This window comes from Trichinella spiralis (genome assembly GCF_000181795.1).
Source record: "Trichinella spiralis strain ISS 195 chromosome Unknown Scfld4, whole genome shotgun sequence".
Classification (NCBI taxonomy): domain Eukaryota; kingdom Metazoa; phylum Nematoda; class Enoplea; order Trichinellida; family Trichinellidae; genus Trichinella; species Trichinella spiralis.
Genome location: NW_003526943.1, coordinates 7,626,343 through 7,643,614, shown reverse-complemented (window position 1 = coordinate 7,643,614; position 17,272 = coordinate 7,626,343). Strand labels below are relative to the sequence as shown.

Genomic DNA, 17,272 nt, shown 5'->3' with positions numbered 1-17,272 from the left:
ATCTAACTTTCTCAACGAATTTCTAAACGATACTTTGCAATGATAGAATATCCTTAACAGAACTTCAAGAATTTACTCGGTTAAATATTAAAAAAAAATTTCAAAACTCAAATGTATTAGAAACAACCAGATACATGTCGTATGTGACAAAGCAATTTCACATTTGAAAATATCGTACGTAAAACAGCATTCTTTACACGACAATTAGTAAAGTAGCACATTTTGCAAAGAATGCAGTAGATGCATAACAGTTATAAAAGACATTTTTTAAGTAATTTTAAAACAATTTAAAAGTAATGAAAGTGACATTAGAAGAAACTGACAAATTTTTTTAAAAATTTAACTTCTTCTGATCACTGTCATACCGGACTTGATTTTTTTTTAATTTGAAATTTGTACCTTACGTTTTTTGCACTTTAAACTGTGTGTTGTTAGGTCATTAAGAATAATTTATTTTATTATTTGTCGAATAATTCGAGAATTGTACTGTTTACCACGAACAATTACATTTTTATTGTAAAATTTATTTCTTTAAGTGAAAATATTAAAATTGAAAATTATAATAAATAAGTCATTAATAATATTTTATGAATAATTGCATTCAGTTTTATAATATTGCATAAAAAGTTGGAAGAATTTCTTTGATACTTGAATGCACTGTTTTACTTTCTAGTTTAGTTGTTGTTAATCAGTGATTGAAGTTTCTTTAATCCTTTGTTCCACTTAAAATGGAAAACTCAACAGAAACGCTTAAATTTGCAAAACTCAGCCAATACGCCACAGCACCTTCTAAAGGTTCACAATCTGCTGCCGGATTTGATTTATACAGCGCCTACGATTACTGCGTTCCAACGAAAGGTTTGTTTATCTTATTAATTACCATATTACATATATTTTTTCACTTACTCTCTGTCTTATTTTACTGTAAAGGCCGCGTCCTTTGCATGACTGACATTCAAATTGCTGTTCCTGTCGGCTGCTATGGTCGCATTGCACCTCGATCTGGCTTGGCTTTGAAGCACGGCATCGACATCGGCGCGGGCGTTGTAGATGCAGATTACAGGGGCAATGTTGGAGTAATTGTTTTCAATTTTGGCGACCAAGATTTTCACGTGAAACGTGGTGATCGAATTGCTCAACTGATATGTGAACGAATCGCTTTGCCAAATATTGTCGAAGAATCTCATCTTGACAACACGGAACGTGGAACAGCCGGATTCGGTTCCACTGGCAAATAAACTATAACTTTTCCACTTCTACTATTATTAATAAATTATTAAATAATATGCAAATTTATTATACATTTTGAATTTTTGTTTTCATTCGTTTCAAAAATTCCAAACAACTAAATTCTCTATATTTCTACGCAAATTTACTATTTGAATGAATCTTTGTAAATTGAAGCATACGCAGGTCGCTTTGTTAGATACGGTCTCAAATTGGTTTGAATACATTCGTTGGGTTTGTTTAACAGAAATTTTAAACACAACAAAACAACTTCGTCATTAAAATTTGTAAATACTGATCCGTCAAAATCGTCGAACAATTTCACCGGACCCTGGTACCAACAAACATTGTTCGGCAGAATACTTTCATCCCAAGGATCCATCAAACGCAGCGTATTCAACTGATACGCAAAAAAGTACCACATTCTCAAATCGGTGACAATAGTCTGTGCAACCAGTGGATAAGTGATATCGTTGTACTGATTGAATCCTGTTGAAATTAATTTAGCAATTAGCCAATTAACTAACTGATTGCGTATGAAATTTCCATCCAAAACTCACCCAAATAGTGCGCCTGTGAAATGAGCCAAGCAAAGTTTGTAGCAATGCCGACAGAAATTAAGCATTCGTGTAGTTCTTCCTGTTCAGCTTCCCATTGGATCATTTTCGTATAAACGTCACCAAATGTCCGAGTTGTCACTAGGCCAAATTCTTGATCATCTCCATATTCGAATCCTTTTATTTGAAAATATTTTTTTTCACTCCAATATATATATATTACTTCGTTCAGCTTTACCTGGTACCATACGCAAATGCCGACTATCTGATTGCATACCAATTAATTGTGGATCGACTGCAAACTTGTCAATCGAGGATGAACATAATGGGTCGTCAGGAGATATAAACTGAAAAAAATCCTTTTCTCTAATTTTACTTTAAAGCTTTCTCGTCGCTAATACCGCAGAAAGTGGATAAGTTGTTCTAATTTGAGTGCACACTTGTTCTCTGTAGCAAAACGCAACATTTCCAGCACCTTTGCCGTAGATGTTCTCCATGTCAGCTTCTTCATCATTTTGTTTGGAAGAGAACCCACTTCTAATCCAAAAAGCTTCACACGGCGAATCACGATCTACCTGCAGTTTTTCACGTTTAAAAGACTCATTTAATCCCCCTGCTCCAGTATTATAAAATTAACCTGAGCATTGGCCAAATAGATTCTAGATGGAGAAAAAAGTAAAATAGAAGCATGAATTATTTGGTCTAAAAAGCGCTGACTAGCCATATCACGACTTTCGACCGAAGAACCTTGCGTACACTGAATATCGCTTTGCAATCTATTCATCTCTACGCACAGATTGTCAACAAAAATTTTCTAAAAATGATTTCACATATTTTTTATATTTCTTATTCGAACATTTAAAACATGAATATACTTTGAATTCTTGAATCGCATCATTCACTTCGACGTTGTCGTAAAATTTTGGAAGCCCTTCAACTGTGCATGTTTTTGTCACATACTTATAAAAAGGTAGTGCATTGTAATGAGCAGGTGGACATGCAAGTTTGTAAATTTTTCGAGGTTCAATCAACGGCTTCATCCATGGTCTAAAAATTATCACCTACACTTAAGTAAGATATCTACAAGTAAGTAAGAAGTAACATAAACCTATGCCATCTTAATTCAGCAGTAGACCAAGCCCTTTCAACTGGACTAACAATGTGAATTTTCGATGGTGCATCGGGAATAGATTTTACAAGTTCAGCAAACTCCTATAGCAAACATTCAGATATTCATTTTTATTCTAATCATTCAGATTCAATTCTTTTAATCACAAATATGAAATTATTTTTTTTTAAGTTGAACCGCTGCTAATTTACCTTTCTATCCCTAATTACGGCTTGTATAGTTTTGCAGTTTACTGGAGTCACCAGTTTTGGATAAACCGGCTCTTTGCAAAAATGCTCATCCTCTGGATCATTGAATACAGAAAAACATCTACTTTTATGCACCAAAAATAATGGCATGCGGCAACCGTGTAGGCGAAGCATCACAAAAGAAATCTACAAACATATTTACGTAAAAACACAACTTCCATATTAATATTAGATAATAAATTATGAAATATCAAAGTTGAACAACTAATTTAAAAAAGTGTATATACTGTATTATAAAATAAATGTAAGTACTATTAAAAATAATGTAATAAAACTGCTTTACAAAATATTATCCTATAAAATTGCTCGTCTCTATATTAATTTTTTTATTACATTAAAATAAATTATTAATCTTAATAATATTTGTAGAAGGAAAGTAAATTACAGTGCAAGCTACTTAATTATCTCTTTTAAGTATTCTTTCTTGGCGTCTTGTTGATTTATGCTGTTTTGATCTGTTTCCAATTTTAGGTTCATTTGAGTACTTTATGGAAGAAATATCCCAGAAGGTATAAAACAAATGCTTTATATTGCACTGTTAGAAAATAAAATAAATTTCGGCTTGTTCATTAAATCCGAGACTTTGGCATTGCAAATTTCTTTCAAGTTATTGTTCATCACCAATAATTACATGTACTTATGAGCTGTTAACTCTCATGATATTTTCTCAATTAGAAAATACTTATTTTGTGTTTTTATTTGTTGAATATATTGTACAGCATTACAATGTATATGTATAGGTATATGATGTCATTTGGTTTTCTTCTATGTTCACGCTTTTTATTTCTGCTGATTCCATTCAACGCTTCTATTTTCAGGATGTTCGTCGATTACTTCAGCAATCGTACGCTACTAAAAAGGCAAAGGCAGAATTGAAAAAGTCAGCGCTGAAACCGTATTTTATTTGCATGATTGGAAAAAAAATCGTAGTGGAATTGAATGAAAATAGTTCAGCCATTGGGAATTTACAACACTTCGACAACGACATGAATTTAATATGCAAAGATGCAAGTTTCATTACTAAAAATGGTTCAATCACGAAAGTAGATATGCTCTACTTAAGGGGCTCAAAAATCCGATATATCTATCCCGCAGACGACGACTGTGTACTTCAGACACGAAACAGAGGCGCAGCAACGAAGTCAAAGTTTCACAACTTCAGACTTTCCCGGAAGCAACGTTTGGATGAAAAGGTGAAAAAGAGAACTGCAGCGATAAAGCAGTACTACAGTGAAAAAAGAAAACAAGCTGGAAATCAAGTGCAGCAATCTTAACTTGAAACAAGAAGAGCCGCTCTATTATGGAATAATGCTTTCTTACTGTTCTTCATTGAATATCAAATTAGTAGATCAAACAATGGCTTTTCTCTTCACACTGCAACTTTTCCTAAAATTTTCTTCTTTAGATGTGATAATACGAAATCATGTGCACTTATTGAATAAAATTAAATCATCAGCTGTCTCGTGGTTTAGTATTCTTCATTATTTTTAAGAGTAGCAAATACTGTCATCATGTTTAAGAGGAAAAATAAATTTAAAAGACAATCTTTAGCAAGTCAAAATAATTTTAAATGAGCTTACTTAAAAGCAACTTTACTCATTAATGTACAAGTTTAGATCTTTATTTCCTCTTCCAGTAGCTTGAAATTTCACAGCAGCCAACGCCTAAAATATTTTTTATCGACAGAGAAACAAAAATACCTCAAAAATAAAACAAAATATATAATAAATATCAGCAAATAACAGCCAAAAGTTTGTTTTCATTTCTAACTCAACCGGTAATTCCTAATCTCATCATATTAGTTCAGTTTTTGTTCAAAAAGTGTTCAAAAAAAACATATCTATTACCCATTTTCTGAATAAATTTCAGTTGGTTCAAGTCGTTCCCTCAGACCTAAAATCAAACATGAGCAGAATTAAAATCAAATTTAAAAAATATGCACATGATAGCTTTTAAAGATAAAGTTATCAGAAAATAATAAACAGCCAAATAAGATATCATTATATTCATGCGGTAATTCCTGTTATCATCATTTAATATTACAACTGAAATCAAAAAGAAAAAACTGCTTACCTGATGCCACCCCATAATTACCACTTACAAGTTAAAAACGCCTAAAAAATAAAGCACTGTTATATAATTTCAAATAATAAAACTTTCAACAAGCAATGCTTTTGCTGTTACTTACTTATAAATTTTCAAACAAAATAAGGCATTTTATTTGCACGATTTCCCCACACGACTCCATATTTCTACATAACTAAATAAAATAAATTTTATACTCTGAAATTTTTAGTAAGAATAAACATAAAATAAGAAAATGACAAAATCAGTAAGTTGTTCTTCGTCATTAATACTTCAAAAGTAGCAAAAATAGTCATCATATTTAACTACTAAAAAATAATAACAATTCAAACAATAAAATGCTAATTAAAACTAACTTACATGCACACGACTAGAACAAACCATCTACACTGGATCTTCTTTCGACTCTATTTTCCATTTCGACATTCAATTGCTAATGCTTTTTGTCTTTAAATTGAAAAGAATAAAAATATGAATATATATTATAAAAATTTACATATATAAGTAGGAAGAAAAATAAATCTGCATACATTATATATAATTTATGAGCAGTAACAAATGACACTTTACGATACTACCAAAGTAATAATTCATTAAATTATTGTTAAACGCTAAAACAAAATAATACCTTTACGATCATTCACAAACCAAAAATAAGTAATTTTCACAACTTAAAAAAGTCATATCAATATCACACGCATCCCTCGCACACTGCTAGCTCAATAGCTCCTGTAACATATTCGAATAGTTCCACATCACCGTAGGTGAGCACTTACAGTAGGCTAATAAAGAAACAAATTTAGGTACCTTTTAATTGAGTTATATTTAAAAACAAAAAATTATTTCAATACTATTTTATGATAAATTAATATTCTAATTTAATAAATTCGAAAATTTTTGCATTTAAAACTGTGCATAAAAATAGAGTTACGTCACAACAATTTATTCTGACTAGTTAAATGTTTTGCGTGCTGTAGTCAGATCTCATTAAATTAGTCAAATGTATGATCTGTAATGAACAAAACAGGAGAAATAAGCGGAACAGAAAAGTTGATTGATCCATAATTGCGTATTTTGCAAGCCATTTTTCTAAAACGTTTCCTTTGTAATGGTGCATTTAAATATAAGAACTATTGCAAAACTGAAACTACATTAAATTCCATACCCAGTACAAGATTTTGAAGTTACATAAAATTCTTAAGACACTTTAAATCTTGAAAGTAATACAAAATTGTATATGCACAGCTGAAATCTTTTCTACTTACTGAAATTAGAGAGCGCATTAAATTATATCTACAACAATATACATACAATACTAAAAATAATTTATACTAAAAATATTAGCAATACGAAAAAACCGAATTTCAGTTGTTTCAAATCTTAATATTTTCAACTGAAAAATAACACAGTTTAATATTTGCCTTGCTTGGGATATGTTAACCAACTTTATTATTGCAGGTCATTACAGCATACAACCATAGTTTCATTATAATATTTTGTTATGTTATAATATAATGCTGAAAAGTTTTAAAACATTCTACCAGTAAAGTATAGAATCAGTTTTAGGAACTTATGAGAACTGTAAATAATTACTTTATCAAGAAAGTTTCTTGAATTTTCGATTCGATTCGAAACAGCTCTAAGAAATGAAATTTATGTTACTGTTATTATATCACTTATTCTTATTATCATTTTATTTCATTTTCATTTTCATTGGTTTTAAGTTTCGAGTTTGTTTTAAAAACAATGAGGTTAAGAGGCAATAGGACATTATTCTTTTCACTTCGGCATACTATTGAAACGGAAAAAACCTTATTTTTAGTGCAGTAAAACAATCATGAAAGTTATTCTTTTCTGTTTCATGTATTAGTGAAATGGTTTTTAAATCATTAAAATGCTGTATTCATCACATTTTAATGTATAGAAAAAGTGTTATTGGTTTATAAAAGTTTTTATGAAAATATTCTTACCTTTCATTAGAAAAAAACTTATGAAACCTTTTAAAAGGGTTATAAATTACAAAATTTTATTATGCTTCTTGGAAGTTGTTTAGCTTTTCATTTTACGCATGAATTTTCTTTGAAATCAGAATACCATAAATATAAAAATTGTTTTTATTTATTAAATGCTTTATTATTTTTTATTTTCTCGTTATTTCAAACTTTACATCTGAAATTTGTTTTATTTTGTTTGAGTTGTAACTTTATTATCAATATGCTTACTGTATTATACTGTATTATTGGTTAAGGGAAGAATAACTGTGATATTTCGGTAATTTTCGTTGTATTTTGTTGTGGAAATATAGCAGACCAACAAGGCCTGCTTGTTAAATTCAATTCGGTGCATCTAAGGAATCATATGTTTGCTGAAGTTTTGTTCTAAAAATGGGAGAAGATAACGATCGACGACGACGAAGCCGAAGCAGGGAGCGTGGACGTGAACGAAGGCGTTCTTCTGGCCGATATTCCAGAAGTCGCAGCCGTTCTCCTCGTCGTCGGAAGTACAAATACTGGGATGTGCCACCGACGGGATTTGAGCATATTACACCTGCTGAATACAAAGCGCTTCAAGCAGCAGGTCAGATTCCAAGAAGCAGTCTTCAAGCATCGGTTCCTGTGGTTGGACCTTCCGTGACTTGCCAGTCACGACGTCTTTATGTGGGTAATATACCATTTGGTTGCACTGAAGAAGCGATGATGGATTTTTTCAATCAGCAAATGCATCTTTGTGGCTTAGCTCAAGCTCTTGGCAACCCAATTTTGGCATGTCAAATTAATTTGGACAAGAATTTTGCTTTCATTGAATTTCGTTCAATTGCCGAAACTACCGCAGCAATGGCATTTGATGGTATTAATTATCAGGGTCAGTCGTTGAAGATTCGTCGACCAAGAGACTATCAGCCACTTCCGGGGCAGAACGATACTTTGGCTGGTCTTGTCTCTTCCGTTGTGGCAGATTCTCCATACAAATTGTTCATCGGTGGTTTACCAAACTATTTGAGTGAAGAGCAAGTAAAGGAGCTGTTAATCAGCTTTGGACAATTGAAAGCGTTCAACTTGATCAAAGATCCAGCGACTCAAATTTCTAAAGGCTATGCATTTGCTGAATATTCTGATTCAACGCTAACTGATCAAGCTATTGCTGGTTTGAATGGAATGCAACTTGGTGATAAAAAATTAGTTGTACAGTTGGCAAGCGTTGGTGCAAAAAATAACATGTTCAGTGCGGCAGCACCAGTTGCTATTCAAGTTCCAGGAATGAATGTAGTTAACCCTGCTGCAACACCAGCTACTGAAATTTTATGTCTAATGAATATGGTTGTAGCTGAAGAGCTTGTCGACAATGAAGAATATGATGGTTTGATTTTATTTTTAATTTTTTTTTGAAATTTTATTTTCAAATATTTTAGATATTGTTGAAGATATAAAAGAAGAGTGTTGCAAATATGGTTCAGTTAAGTCTGTAGAAATACCAAGACCAATTGAAGGACTCGATGTTCCAGGAGTTGGGAAAGTTTTTGTAGAATTTGGTACCGTCATGGAATGTCAAAAGGCACAACAAGCCCTAACTGGCCGAAAATTTGCAAATAGAGTGGTTGTTACATCTTACTTTGATCCAGATTTATATCATCGTCGACAGTTCTGAACTATTGATTTAAATCACTTGATACTATTAAAGCATTCTTGAAAATAAATTCTGTTCCTTAAATAAGTTAAATTCAGATTTGTGTAGAAGAAAAGTAAATTTAAAATGTGGAGTCGTATGCGATTTGTTATCTTGCCATTATGAGTTTAAATTTCTTATTTTTATGAGATTTGGTAAATTTTATTGATAAACCAAATTTATAAATTTGAGATCCTTTAATGTCTGTTGACGTTATATATTTTTCAATTGCTGCTTATTTTCAGTGAGCTGCCATGTGAGTTCACGTAAAGTTCATTCTCACATTCACAATCAGTTACGCAATTCAATATTACTGCAAATCTTGCATAAACTATCCAAGAAAACGATTTACTGTCAAATTACAGTAATTTACATTAATGAAGATTGAATTTGAATGTTTGTTTACACTTAACTGCTTGTATTTTACTTTATTATGCTTTGCTATTTTTTGTGAATAATTTTCTGAATTTTATTTTTTCAGTTTATTAAAAATTTTCTTGCGTTTTTTAAATGTTAGTTACTGTAGTGGAAAATCTGTGTCAAATATAAATATTATTCAACAAATATTAACCATTTTTAATTTAAATAAATGTAAAATTACTTTTATTTAATCAATAAATTACATTTATTGAGCTGAATTTGATTACGTACTGGTAATTACTGAATTATCATTCAGGAACTGAAAATTTTTCAGATCAAAAAAAAGAAAAAAGATCAAAATTAAGTACCAAATTCAGTTTTCAGTTAAAATTATAATTGTGTTGATGGGTGAATAACCTACTCATGAAAAATCTTCTAAATTATTTTAATTTCTGAAGTAATAAAATTAATATAAGTGTACGCTCGCCTAACGTTCTATAATACATAAAGATGAATAAATTCTCTCTGCCTATATCTAGTACATGTTTGACATGTGTAGCAAAAATTAGAAAAATCATTGATACAAGTAAACTAGCAGATATTTCTTATGCAAATCAAAAATGTTAACTCTTATCGTGAAAGGAAAAATTCGGTATCAAAAATTTTGTAACAAAATAAAAGCTGTTATTACTTTTCGAATAAAATGTTTGGCAAAATGCGATGATTAATTTTTCAACTTTTTTTCCAAAAATGACCAGGCAAAGAATTTAAAATATATTTAATTCATACTTCATGAAGTAATGTGAATTGAATTTTATAATTAGAATCAATTTTTTGCATATATTTAATACTTATTATGTTCTACGTGGTCCTTTTTTTAAATCATCACAAAAATTATTAACAAAATAAAAAATTGCATTCAGTTAATGTGTCATTTTTGTGAACTGGCAATAATCGTGTGATTAAAAAAATTTTTTACCTTCTATGAATGGTCATTTAAATGTGCAAGTGGAAATGCTCATTTTAATTTTACTCGCTACATCTACTTTACAGGTGAATAAAAGATTTTAACAAAATATAGAAAATATTTCTTTACAATGGCATCTATGAGAAATGAATTGGTATTATATTAGTTGATGCCATGAATTTTTTACCCTGATATAATTTACATTTTTTTAATTCTTCGATTTACGTATTTTAATCAAGTTTCAATTATGAAATAAGCGCAAATGACGATTTACGTCAATGATTTGTAGAGCACAAACTGCACATTAACAAATTTTATACTTTAATTGTTAATGATATTTTGCATAAAAAAACAGTTTTATATCAGAGAAATTAATAAACAATTATATATAAACATGTAGGTATATTTACATAAACAGCCGTATTATTGTGAAAATAGGCGGTATAAATCTGTTTTTAGAGTAAAATATAATTGGATTGATGATGCGCATTGATACGGAAATGTGCTGTGAAGCAGATTTAGAATTTTTATTGAATTCTTATAGATGTTTCAATTTTATTTTCATCATATTTGATGAGTTTAGTTCTTTTTCTTTTTTATGCATCGAATATTAGAAAGTAGTTTACATTTCGAATAAAAATTTATATTAATTTTTGAATAATGAATCCAATTCATTTTTGCCATTTTTGAAATTGCATAAATTATTATTATATGAAGTTGGTTGATTTGTTGATTATTCACAAGTGAAGTCAATTAATTAGCAAAATGATGAGTGATGAATTTTTTCATATGTGAAAAGCTGTGAAAATTTTGACCATAGACATTTATAATTATAAAGTCATGATTTGAATTTTTAAAATTTTTCAACAATGCAAACACTTTTGATGCATCTTTTCCAAATCCAGCCGATCTGAATTGGATATTATCGCCATGTTTATTATTATTGAGCCATTTAATGGATTATTGTTTTCTGTTTCTTTTATTCATTATCGTTATTCATATCTTGGCAAGTTTGATTCATAAATTGCTTGATGTTTTTGAACAGCAATTTTTGAATTTATTCGTCAAATGCGGTTTTGACTAATGACAATGGCTGACGATTTCAAAGGGTCAAAAATAGTTGAGCGGCAATATGGAAAGCGAGATAGAAGCTGCGGAAATTAAGCGTGATGTTTTTCCAAGCGTTGGCCAAAAATCACCCTGGGCTTTCCTCTGCTAACAACTTTTTCAAAATTTAAAAGCTCGACAAAATGTTTCTACATAAATCATAAACCGAATATTCTACGAAGTGGGTTATGTGAATTTTAACTGAAGAAAGCTGTTCATCTGCTTGTGACCAGTGAACACTCACAGGTGAAATATGCTGAACAAGTGACCATAGATGAATGAATAGAAGGCATAAAAAAACTTTAAAATTGCCATAAATGCTTATCACTGAGCAAATCAGAAACGCCGCTTCCTTCGACACCAAATTGCTTTGACGACAAGAAAAGCCGAGAAAATAAATTAATCAACATCATTGTTGCTGGTCGAGCGTGAGCAGTTGTCGACCAAGACCTCCAAAATAGCAGCCATCATTTTAGTTTTCAGAATTTACTTTTGTCTCTGAGCTTGCATTACTGCTTGTCTCGGCCGCTTGAACATTGCTTTCAATTTAAATGGAAATTCATTTATCATATTTCATGCATGTAAAAAATTTTGGCATTTTGCCAAATTGGAAATGGTCCAGCCGATACAGAACGTCATCAGCTTCACAAAGCGACGCCAACATGGTGACAAAGCTAATAAGCTTAGAAGAGGAGTAATTCTGGAAGATTTACTTGCTTGTTGCGTCTAAGAAGTTAACGTTCATCTTTCAACGAATATCTATTTGTGTGCTGCGAAAAATTTAAAACCAGGTAAGCTTTTTCGTTTTCTTACTTCGCATGTAGATAGACCATAGTATACATTCATTTCCGTGCATTTAATACGTTTTAGAACATCTCATTTATGGCATATTTGGCGTTCTTGATTGTAATACAGCACTAGAAATAAAATAATTATATCAACACGTGAAAGTTTTAATATTTAAATAATAGATTAAAATTTAAAGATAATTTTATGTTAGTAAGAAAAAAAAGTTCAAGTTCACAAATACAGTTTCAACATCTATTCTTCCACAAAATCTTAGTAAACTATTATTTCGATATATGAGCAGTAAATTTATTTACATTCATAGTTGACAAAAATGAAAGATTTCAGTTTAAATTAAAGAAAACAATGCTGTTTTTAAACAATGCTAAATATCATATTGAATTTTGATATTTTTTAAATTCTTCCTTTATTTATCATATTCTCTGAAAGATGAAATTACAGAAAACTGAATTGCATGCAAATTCCTACTCAGATAAAACTCTACCTCTAAAAGTGCACATTGAAACTTAACAAACAGATGAAACAAAAATTATTAATGCTATTATTTTTTCCATAAATTACTTTTTGTCAATTTTACACCAAAAAAACTTTCATAATAACAAAGAAACGCGTTGGAAGTTCAGAAACTTTTTTATGTTGAATAAAAGTGACTGAGCAGATGTTTTGAAAAATTTATGTTCACCTTATGATACATTGTGTAGAACCAACCATATGCACTGAATTCTTCAGTTAATAGTCTTTCACAGTTGATCTAAAGTGTAAGCTGAACATTGTTAATTATTACTTCAAACATAAAAGTAATAATTAACATGTTTTTCTATTTCATTAATCCATTGAAATAATTGTTTGTGTATTTGAGAAAGTTCTATGAATTTTGAAATTCATATTTTTTGAAAATGTCTTAAATATTAATAAATAAAATTTTAAATGGCTTTGCAATAAAACATATTCATGCGGTCATAAAGATTATGCTTAGTATAGATTGAATTTTGCTTAAAAGCAATAATCTTTGATTTTCTCTAAAAAATAGTTAAAATATGTTAGTCAACTACGTTTAGGTGTTACAAATGAAAATTTTTTTGATACATTGATGTAAAAGGATAGAGATTTTTCAATAAATGTATTTAAGATTAATTTCATGAAGTATTTACTTGCTACGCAGAGAAATTAATAACTGGTTTTAAACGTTTTGAAATGTTTCATTAATCCTAAATTATGTATATTTTTTAAAAAGATCTGATGGCATTAGAAAAGCTTATGTCATCAAAAATTATTACCAGCTAAAAGTATTCTCAATTCGACAAAAAGCTCGCAAGCAGTTTAACATATATGCACATTTGCACATTAATCCCATATATTGGTATGTCAAAACATATGAAAGTTTATTTTTCTTAAATTATTATTATTTAATCCGATTTTTAACCACAAAATTAATTATAGCTAAAGATTTTGATAAAGTGGATGTAGTTTATGAACTTTTAAATAGTAAAATGTTTATGTGTTTAAACAGCACTTTTAATGTGAAAAATTACTTTCAGTAATAAAATTCAAGCAAAGCTATAGGGTAAAATTGCATAATTGACAATGCACATTAAAATCCAATTAAAAATTTTTTCAGAATTTGAAACTGAATTATTATCACTATAAAAATGTAAATTAATTGCATGATAAAAAATTTTTTTAGTCAACCAGTCATTTCTGATGGTGAATTTTGTAAAATTGCAATCAACAACACACTTTTTTAAGATTTTAACTCTTAAAATTTACTAAACGACTAGAATTATTAGCATCATTAGCATCAGATGACCGAACAGAGTTTTTAATAATTATATTTTGATTTTAAAAAAGCTTATATCAAAATGAAAAAATTATGAATTTTTCTTTTTTGATTTAATAATCATTTAGAACGGAAACTGAATATACTTGTTTATCAAGTATGACGAGCATTCTAAACAATTATTTAAGATATTCCAATAATTAATTATTTTGCACCTCATCGATGATTTCGTATTATTTACTTTGTCCAGTATTGTTAATCCGATTTGGATAATAATTATTTCATGAAATACATTTCAGTTGTTTACAACTGGTAGGTAAAAAAGGAAAAAATCTCTTTAAACAAAAATGCTGATTTTAAACATTCTTGTTTTTTCAATTTGCATTTCATAAAATCTGATATTACTTTTCAAAATTTTCATTTTTCAGAGAAGCATTACTCGTTTCTATTAGCTGTGATATTGCTGAAACTTAAAAGTGATGGTAATTTGAATTTTATCTTTTATTATTGCCTTTTTTTATTTGGCACTTCTTTGAACAATTGAGCATAAGTGAAATTTATGCATAAAATTAATTTATGTATTAAAAATGTCCATAAATTCTTTTATTTATGAGAAAAAATGTATATTTAAAATTGGCTTAAAAATTCCACCCTACAATTTACATAAATTAAGATATGTAGATTAATTCTAACTCACCAATACTAAAATACAATTTTAATGTTTCTATTTTTTCATTATTAAAAAGATATGCATTTGTGAAATATAATAACTGTATTAGACTATTTTGTTAAAAATCAAAATTCATGTCAATAAACATTGCTATTTAATATTATCGACATGAAAATCTTAAATAATAAATACATTTTAAATAAATAAATAAGTACAGTTATTTCTTTTGATTAAACCCTCAATACTTTTTCCTGTTCATTTCAGTAAATTTATATAAATAAAATCTGGTGCACTGATATTCAAAAACATTAATTAAAAAAATTTTCAATTTCTGTAACAAAAGCCTTTTTTTGAAAAGTGCAATATATTTCAAAAAAAGAATAAGGAATTAATTGCACGTAAATAAATTTTCTGTCTGAAAAATTGCTTTCAACATTTTAAAAGCCAGTAGCGAATAGAATAATTCTAGACTTTTTTCGCTTTTTAATAAGCATTTTGATTTTTGAAAAATATTATATATTATGAATATGACTAATTGCATGTGTTTGAAACAAGCTGAGCTAGAATGGAAATTGCAGTTATCATTTTGCATTGCTATTATTAATAAATGATCGTGTAATGCAAATTTTCAAGAAATGTAGATAATAACAACAACAATAATATGCGGGTGAAATTAATTCATGTGACAATTATTCAATGAATTCTGTTCATTTCTGCTGTGTAATAAAAAAAATTACATAAACTGGAAAAATATAATTTTCAGAAGGTAGAACAGTTTGATTAAAAGTGATGCAAAGCTACATGCTAAGAAATCCAATTAATACAAGAAAAGTTGATAAAATTTCATCATTGCAACCGTTCGAGTGAATAATACTGCGTAATTTAATTTAAAATATCAATCAGTAATGTATTAGACTGAATTTAAAAGACATGCAAAATTTAAATCAATGAATTTTATAATTTTATTGACCAAAATTATACAATATTTATTGCAAGTTTAACATATTAACATTTTGTTTACAAAATTGTGCAAATATTTATTCCGAAAAAAATTGTCCTGAAAAACTGTCCAAGATTATAATTCTTTCAATTATAATTAATTAAATTATAATTTCAAGATTTATTTCACTTTATTATAATCTTTTTTCCTAATAAATGACTGTCCTACTGCAAGTTTGATCAATATTTGTTTTATTTAATAGAAGTGTATGAAAATCGTGAAATCATGAAATAATTTTTTTAAAGCACTATAAAAAAATTTCAGTATAAAAGGAAATTAAAAGTTGCTTTGCAATTGTCCTCCCAAAAAAATGCTTTATTAATTCAGGTAAGATTATGAAAAGTTAAAATTTTTTAATATTTGAAAGTATATATTGTATTTTGGAAAATGAGCATATTAACTTTAAACTAAGACTAAGCAGTTAATTCATTGCTATAAAAAATTACATTTAATTTAAGTAATTAAATATTATTTCACTGTTATGTTTTTATTTAATAATTGTGATGAGTTAACCTGTAAACAGTGATCAGATGAATTAACAGTGAACAAGGTTCAATACTTTAATATAATTTTAGCTATTCCTTCATATGTGACCTAAAGTTTTTTCTTGTTTGCCATGAATGCATTTTTGTAATTAGTAATACTTTGAAATAAATGCAGAGTGAAAACTAGACTTAAAATACTGAATAAAACTGAACTATAATACCAAATTGTGAAACCACACAAGTGATCTTTAATTAATAGTGAAAAAATCCAGCATTTCTATGACATATTACCTGGAACATGCATTCTTCATTTTATTATAACTCTTTTTATTATATATATATGATGCGGATTGATGAAGACATAATTTTTATTTTTTTTCACTATACAGTACGTGTTATGTTCACATCCGTGTTCATTTTATCGATGGATTTAATCACTGAACTGAAACTGAATAGAATCAAATTCGCTCTGTTGAGAAATGAAAAAAAAATTATTGCACTGAATGTTAGCGCTTTGTTCAGCAGAGGTGATTGTTGTTTGCATTTATTTGATTTTTTCCCCTTGAAAGTGAGCAATATTTGATTCTTGATTTGATGCTTTGATTCACATTTTTGCTTTTATTGAAATTATTGTTTATGACAAATTTATAAATTGACAAAACCGAGCCATATTTTGCAAAGAAAGCTTAAAATTGCGTTTCAAATATAGAAAAGCGATCGTGATTGGTCAATGTACCGGAAATGCTAATAATTTGCTTGAAAATGTTCCCTGGGCGTGTCAAAATATTTGTCCAAAATTGTCAGATCATGCTTTCACGCACGGGGGAAAATTATTTTCACGCGTCGCCAGTTTTGCATTTACTGCTGCGATCAGCAGCGGTGACGAAATTCCACCAGACCAACGAAGAATATCTACCTCTCTAGTGATCAGTTGTAGTCTTCTCCACCAGGCAAGCGTTCGGAGTGATGGTGCAAAAGCGTCGCTTTGACAAAGCAGCTAAAACTCAGTGTCAACAAGAAAAACAGAACCAAAAAGCCACGCAAATTTAAAATTGATCACATTTCCGTTTGCTGGACCGTCGTCGTTTGAACAATAATAAAATGCTGCTGCTACGTTTGAGCATCTAGTCGTTCGCTTCTGCTATCTCTCAGGGCAAAGAAAGCAAACTATACTCAGTAAGCAAAAAAAC

The 17,272-nt window shown here is 29.2% G+C and overlaps 5 protein-coding genes across 5 annotated transcripts; 3 read left to right on the top strand and 2 right to left on the bottom strand.

The window, feature by feature from the left end:
- Positions 1 to 706: 706 nt before the first annotated feature.
- On the bottom strand, positions 707 to 3,275 carry Tsp_01852 (conserved hypothetical protein). The gene is made up of 10 exons (XM_003377635.1): positions 3,105 to 3,275; positions 2,893 to 2,996; positions 2,660 to 2,831; positions 2,422 to 2,598; positions 2,186 to 2,359; positions 2,008 to 2,131; positions 1,755 to 1,961; positions 1,523 to 1,716; positions 924 to 1,256; positions 707 to 832 (listed from the first exon to the last, which is right to left on the bottom strand). Exons 1-10 carry the CDS (start codon positions 3,273 to 3,275, stop codon positions 707 to 709), a joined length of 1,782 nt encoding a protein of 593 aa, XP_003377683.1.
- Positions 3,276 to 3,928: 653 nt separating this feature from the next.
- Tsp_01853 (putative small nuclear ribonucleoprotein Sm D3) lies at positions 3,929 to 4,435 on the top strand. The gene has a single exon (XM_003377634.1). It carries the CDS (start codon positions 3,929 to 3,931, stop codon positions 4,433 to 4,435), a length of 507 nt encoding a protein of 168 aa, XP_003377682.1.
- Positions 4,436 to 7,630: 3,195 nt separating this feature from the next.
- On the top strand, positions 7,631 to 8,891 carry Tsp_01854 (splicing factor U2AFsubunit). The gene is made up of 2 exons (XM_003377633.1): positions 7,631 to 8,603; positions 8,656 to 8,891. Exons 1-2 carry the CDS (start codon positions 7,631 to 7,633, stop codon positions 8,889 to 8,891), a joined length of 1,209 nt encoding a protein of 402 aa, XP_003377681.1.
- Positions 8,892 to 11,346: 2,455 nt separating this feature from the next.
- On the bottom strand, positions 11,347 to 11,880 carry Tsp_01855 (putative toxin-antitoxin system protein). The gene is made up of 4 exons (XM_003377632.1): positions 11,834 to 11,880; positions 11,688 to 11,793; positions 11,510 to 11,599; positions 11,347 to 11,448 (listed from the first exon to the last, which is right to left on the bottom strand). Exons 1-4 carry the CDS (start codon positions 11,878 to 11,880, stop codon positions 11,347 to 11,349), a joined length of 345 nt encoding a protein of 114 aa, XP_003377680.1.
- Positions 11,881 to 16,479: 4,599 nt separating this feature from the next.
- On the top strand, positions 16,480 to 17,071 carry Tsp_01856 (hypothetical protein). Its single transcript, XM_003377631.1, has 2 exons — positions 16,480 to 16,609; positions 16,887 to 17,071. The coding sequence occupies exons 1-2, from the start codon at positions 16,480 to 16,482 to the stop codon at positions 17,069 to 17,071; spliced, it is 315 nt and encodes a 104-aa protein (XP_003377679.1).
- Positions 17,072 to 17,272: the final 201 nt, after the last annotated feature.

Excerpts from the sequence above, each read along its gene's own strand:
- Tsp_01852 (XM_003377635.1), bottom strand. The coding sequence starts at position 3,275 with ATGCTTCGCCTACACGGTTGCCGCATGCCATTATTTTTGGTGCATAAA. Across the intron at positions 2,832-2,892 it reads GCTGAATTAAGATGGCATAG|ACCATGGATGAAGCCGTTGA; the intron begins GTTTATGTTACT and ends GATAATTTTTAG. Across the intron at positions 2,132-2,185 it reads CAACTTATCCACTTTCTGCG|TTTATATCTCCTGACGACCC; the intron begins GTATTAGCGACG and ends GATTTTTTTCAG.
- Tsp_01853 (XM_003377634.1), top strand. The coding sequence starts at position 3,929 with ATGTTCACGCTTTTTATTTCTGCTGATTCCATTCAACGCTTCTATTTT.
- Tsp_01854 (XM_003377633.1), top strand. The coding sequence starts at position 7,631 with ATGGGAGAAGATAACGATCGACGACGACGAAGCCGAAGCAGGGAGCGT. Across the intron at positions 8,604-8,655 it reads CGACAATGAAGAATATGATG|ATATTGTTGAAGATATAAAA; the intron begins GTTTGATTTTAT and ends CAAATATTTTAG.
- Tsp_01855 (XM_003377632.1), bottom strand. The coding sequence starts at position 11,880 with ATGTTCAAGCGGCCGAGACAAGCAGTAATGCAAGCTCAGAGACAAAA. Across the intron at positions 11,794-11,833 it reads ATGCAAGCTCAGAGACAAAA|GTCTTGGTCGACAACTGCTC; the intron begins GTAAATTCTGAA and ends GCTATTTTGGAG. Across the intron at positions 11,449-11,509 it reads CCCACTTCGTAGAATATTCG|AGGAAAGCCCAGGGTGATTT; the intron begins GTTTATGATTTA and ends AGTTGTTAGCAG.
- Tsp_01856 (XM_003377631.1), top strand. The coding sequence starts at position 16,480 with ATGTTCACATCCGTGTTCATTTTATCGATGGATTTAATCACTGAACTG. Across the intron at positions 16,610-16,886 it reads TAGCGCTTTGTTCAGCAGAG|ATCATGCTTTCACGCACGGG; the intron begins GTGATTGTTGTT and ends CAAAATTGTCAG.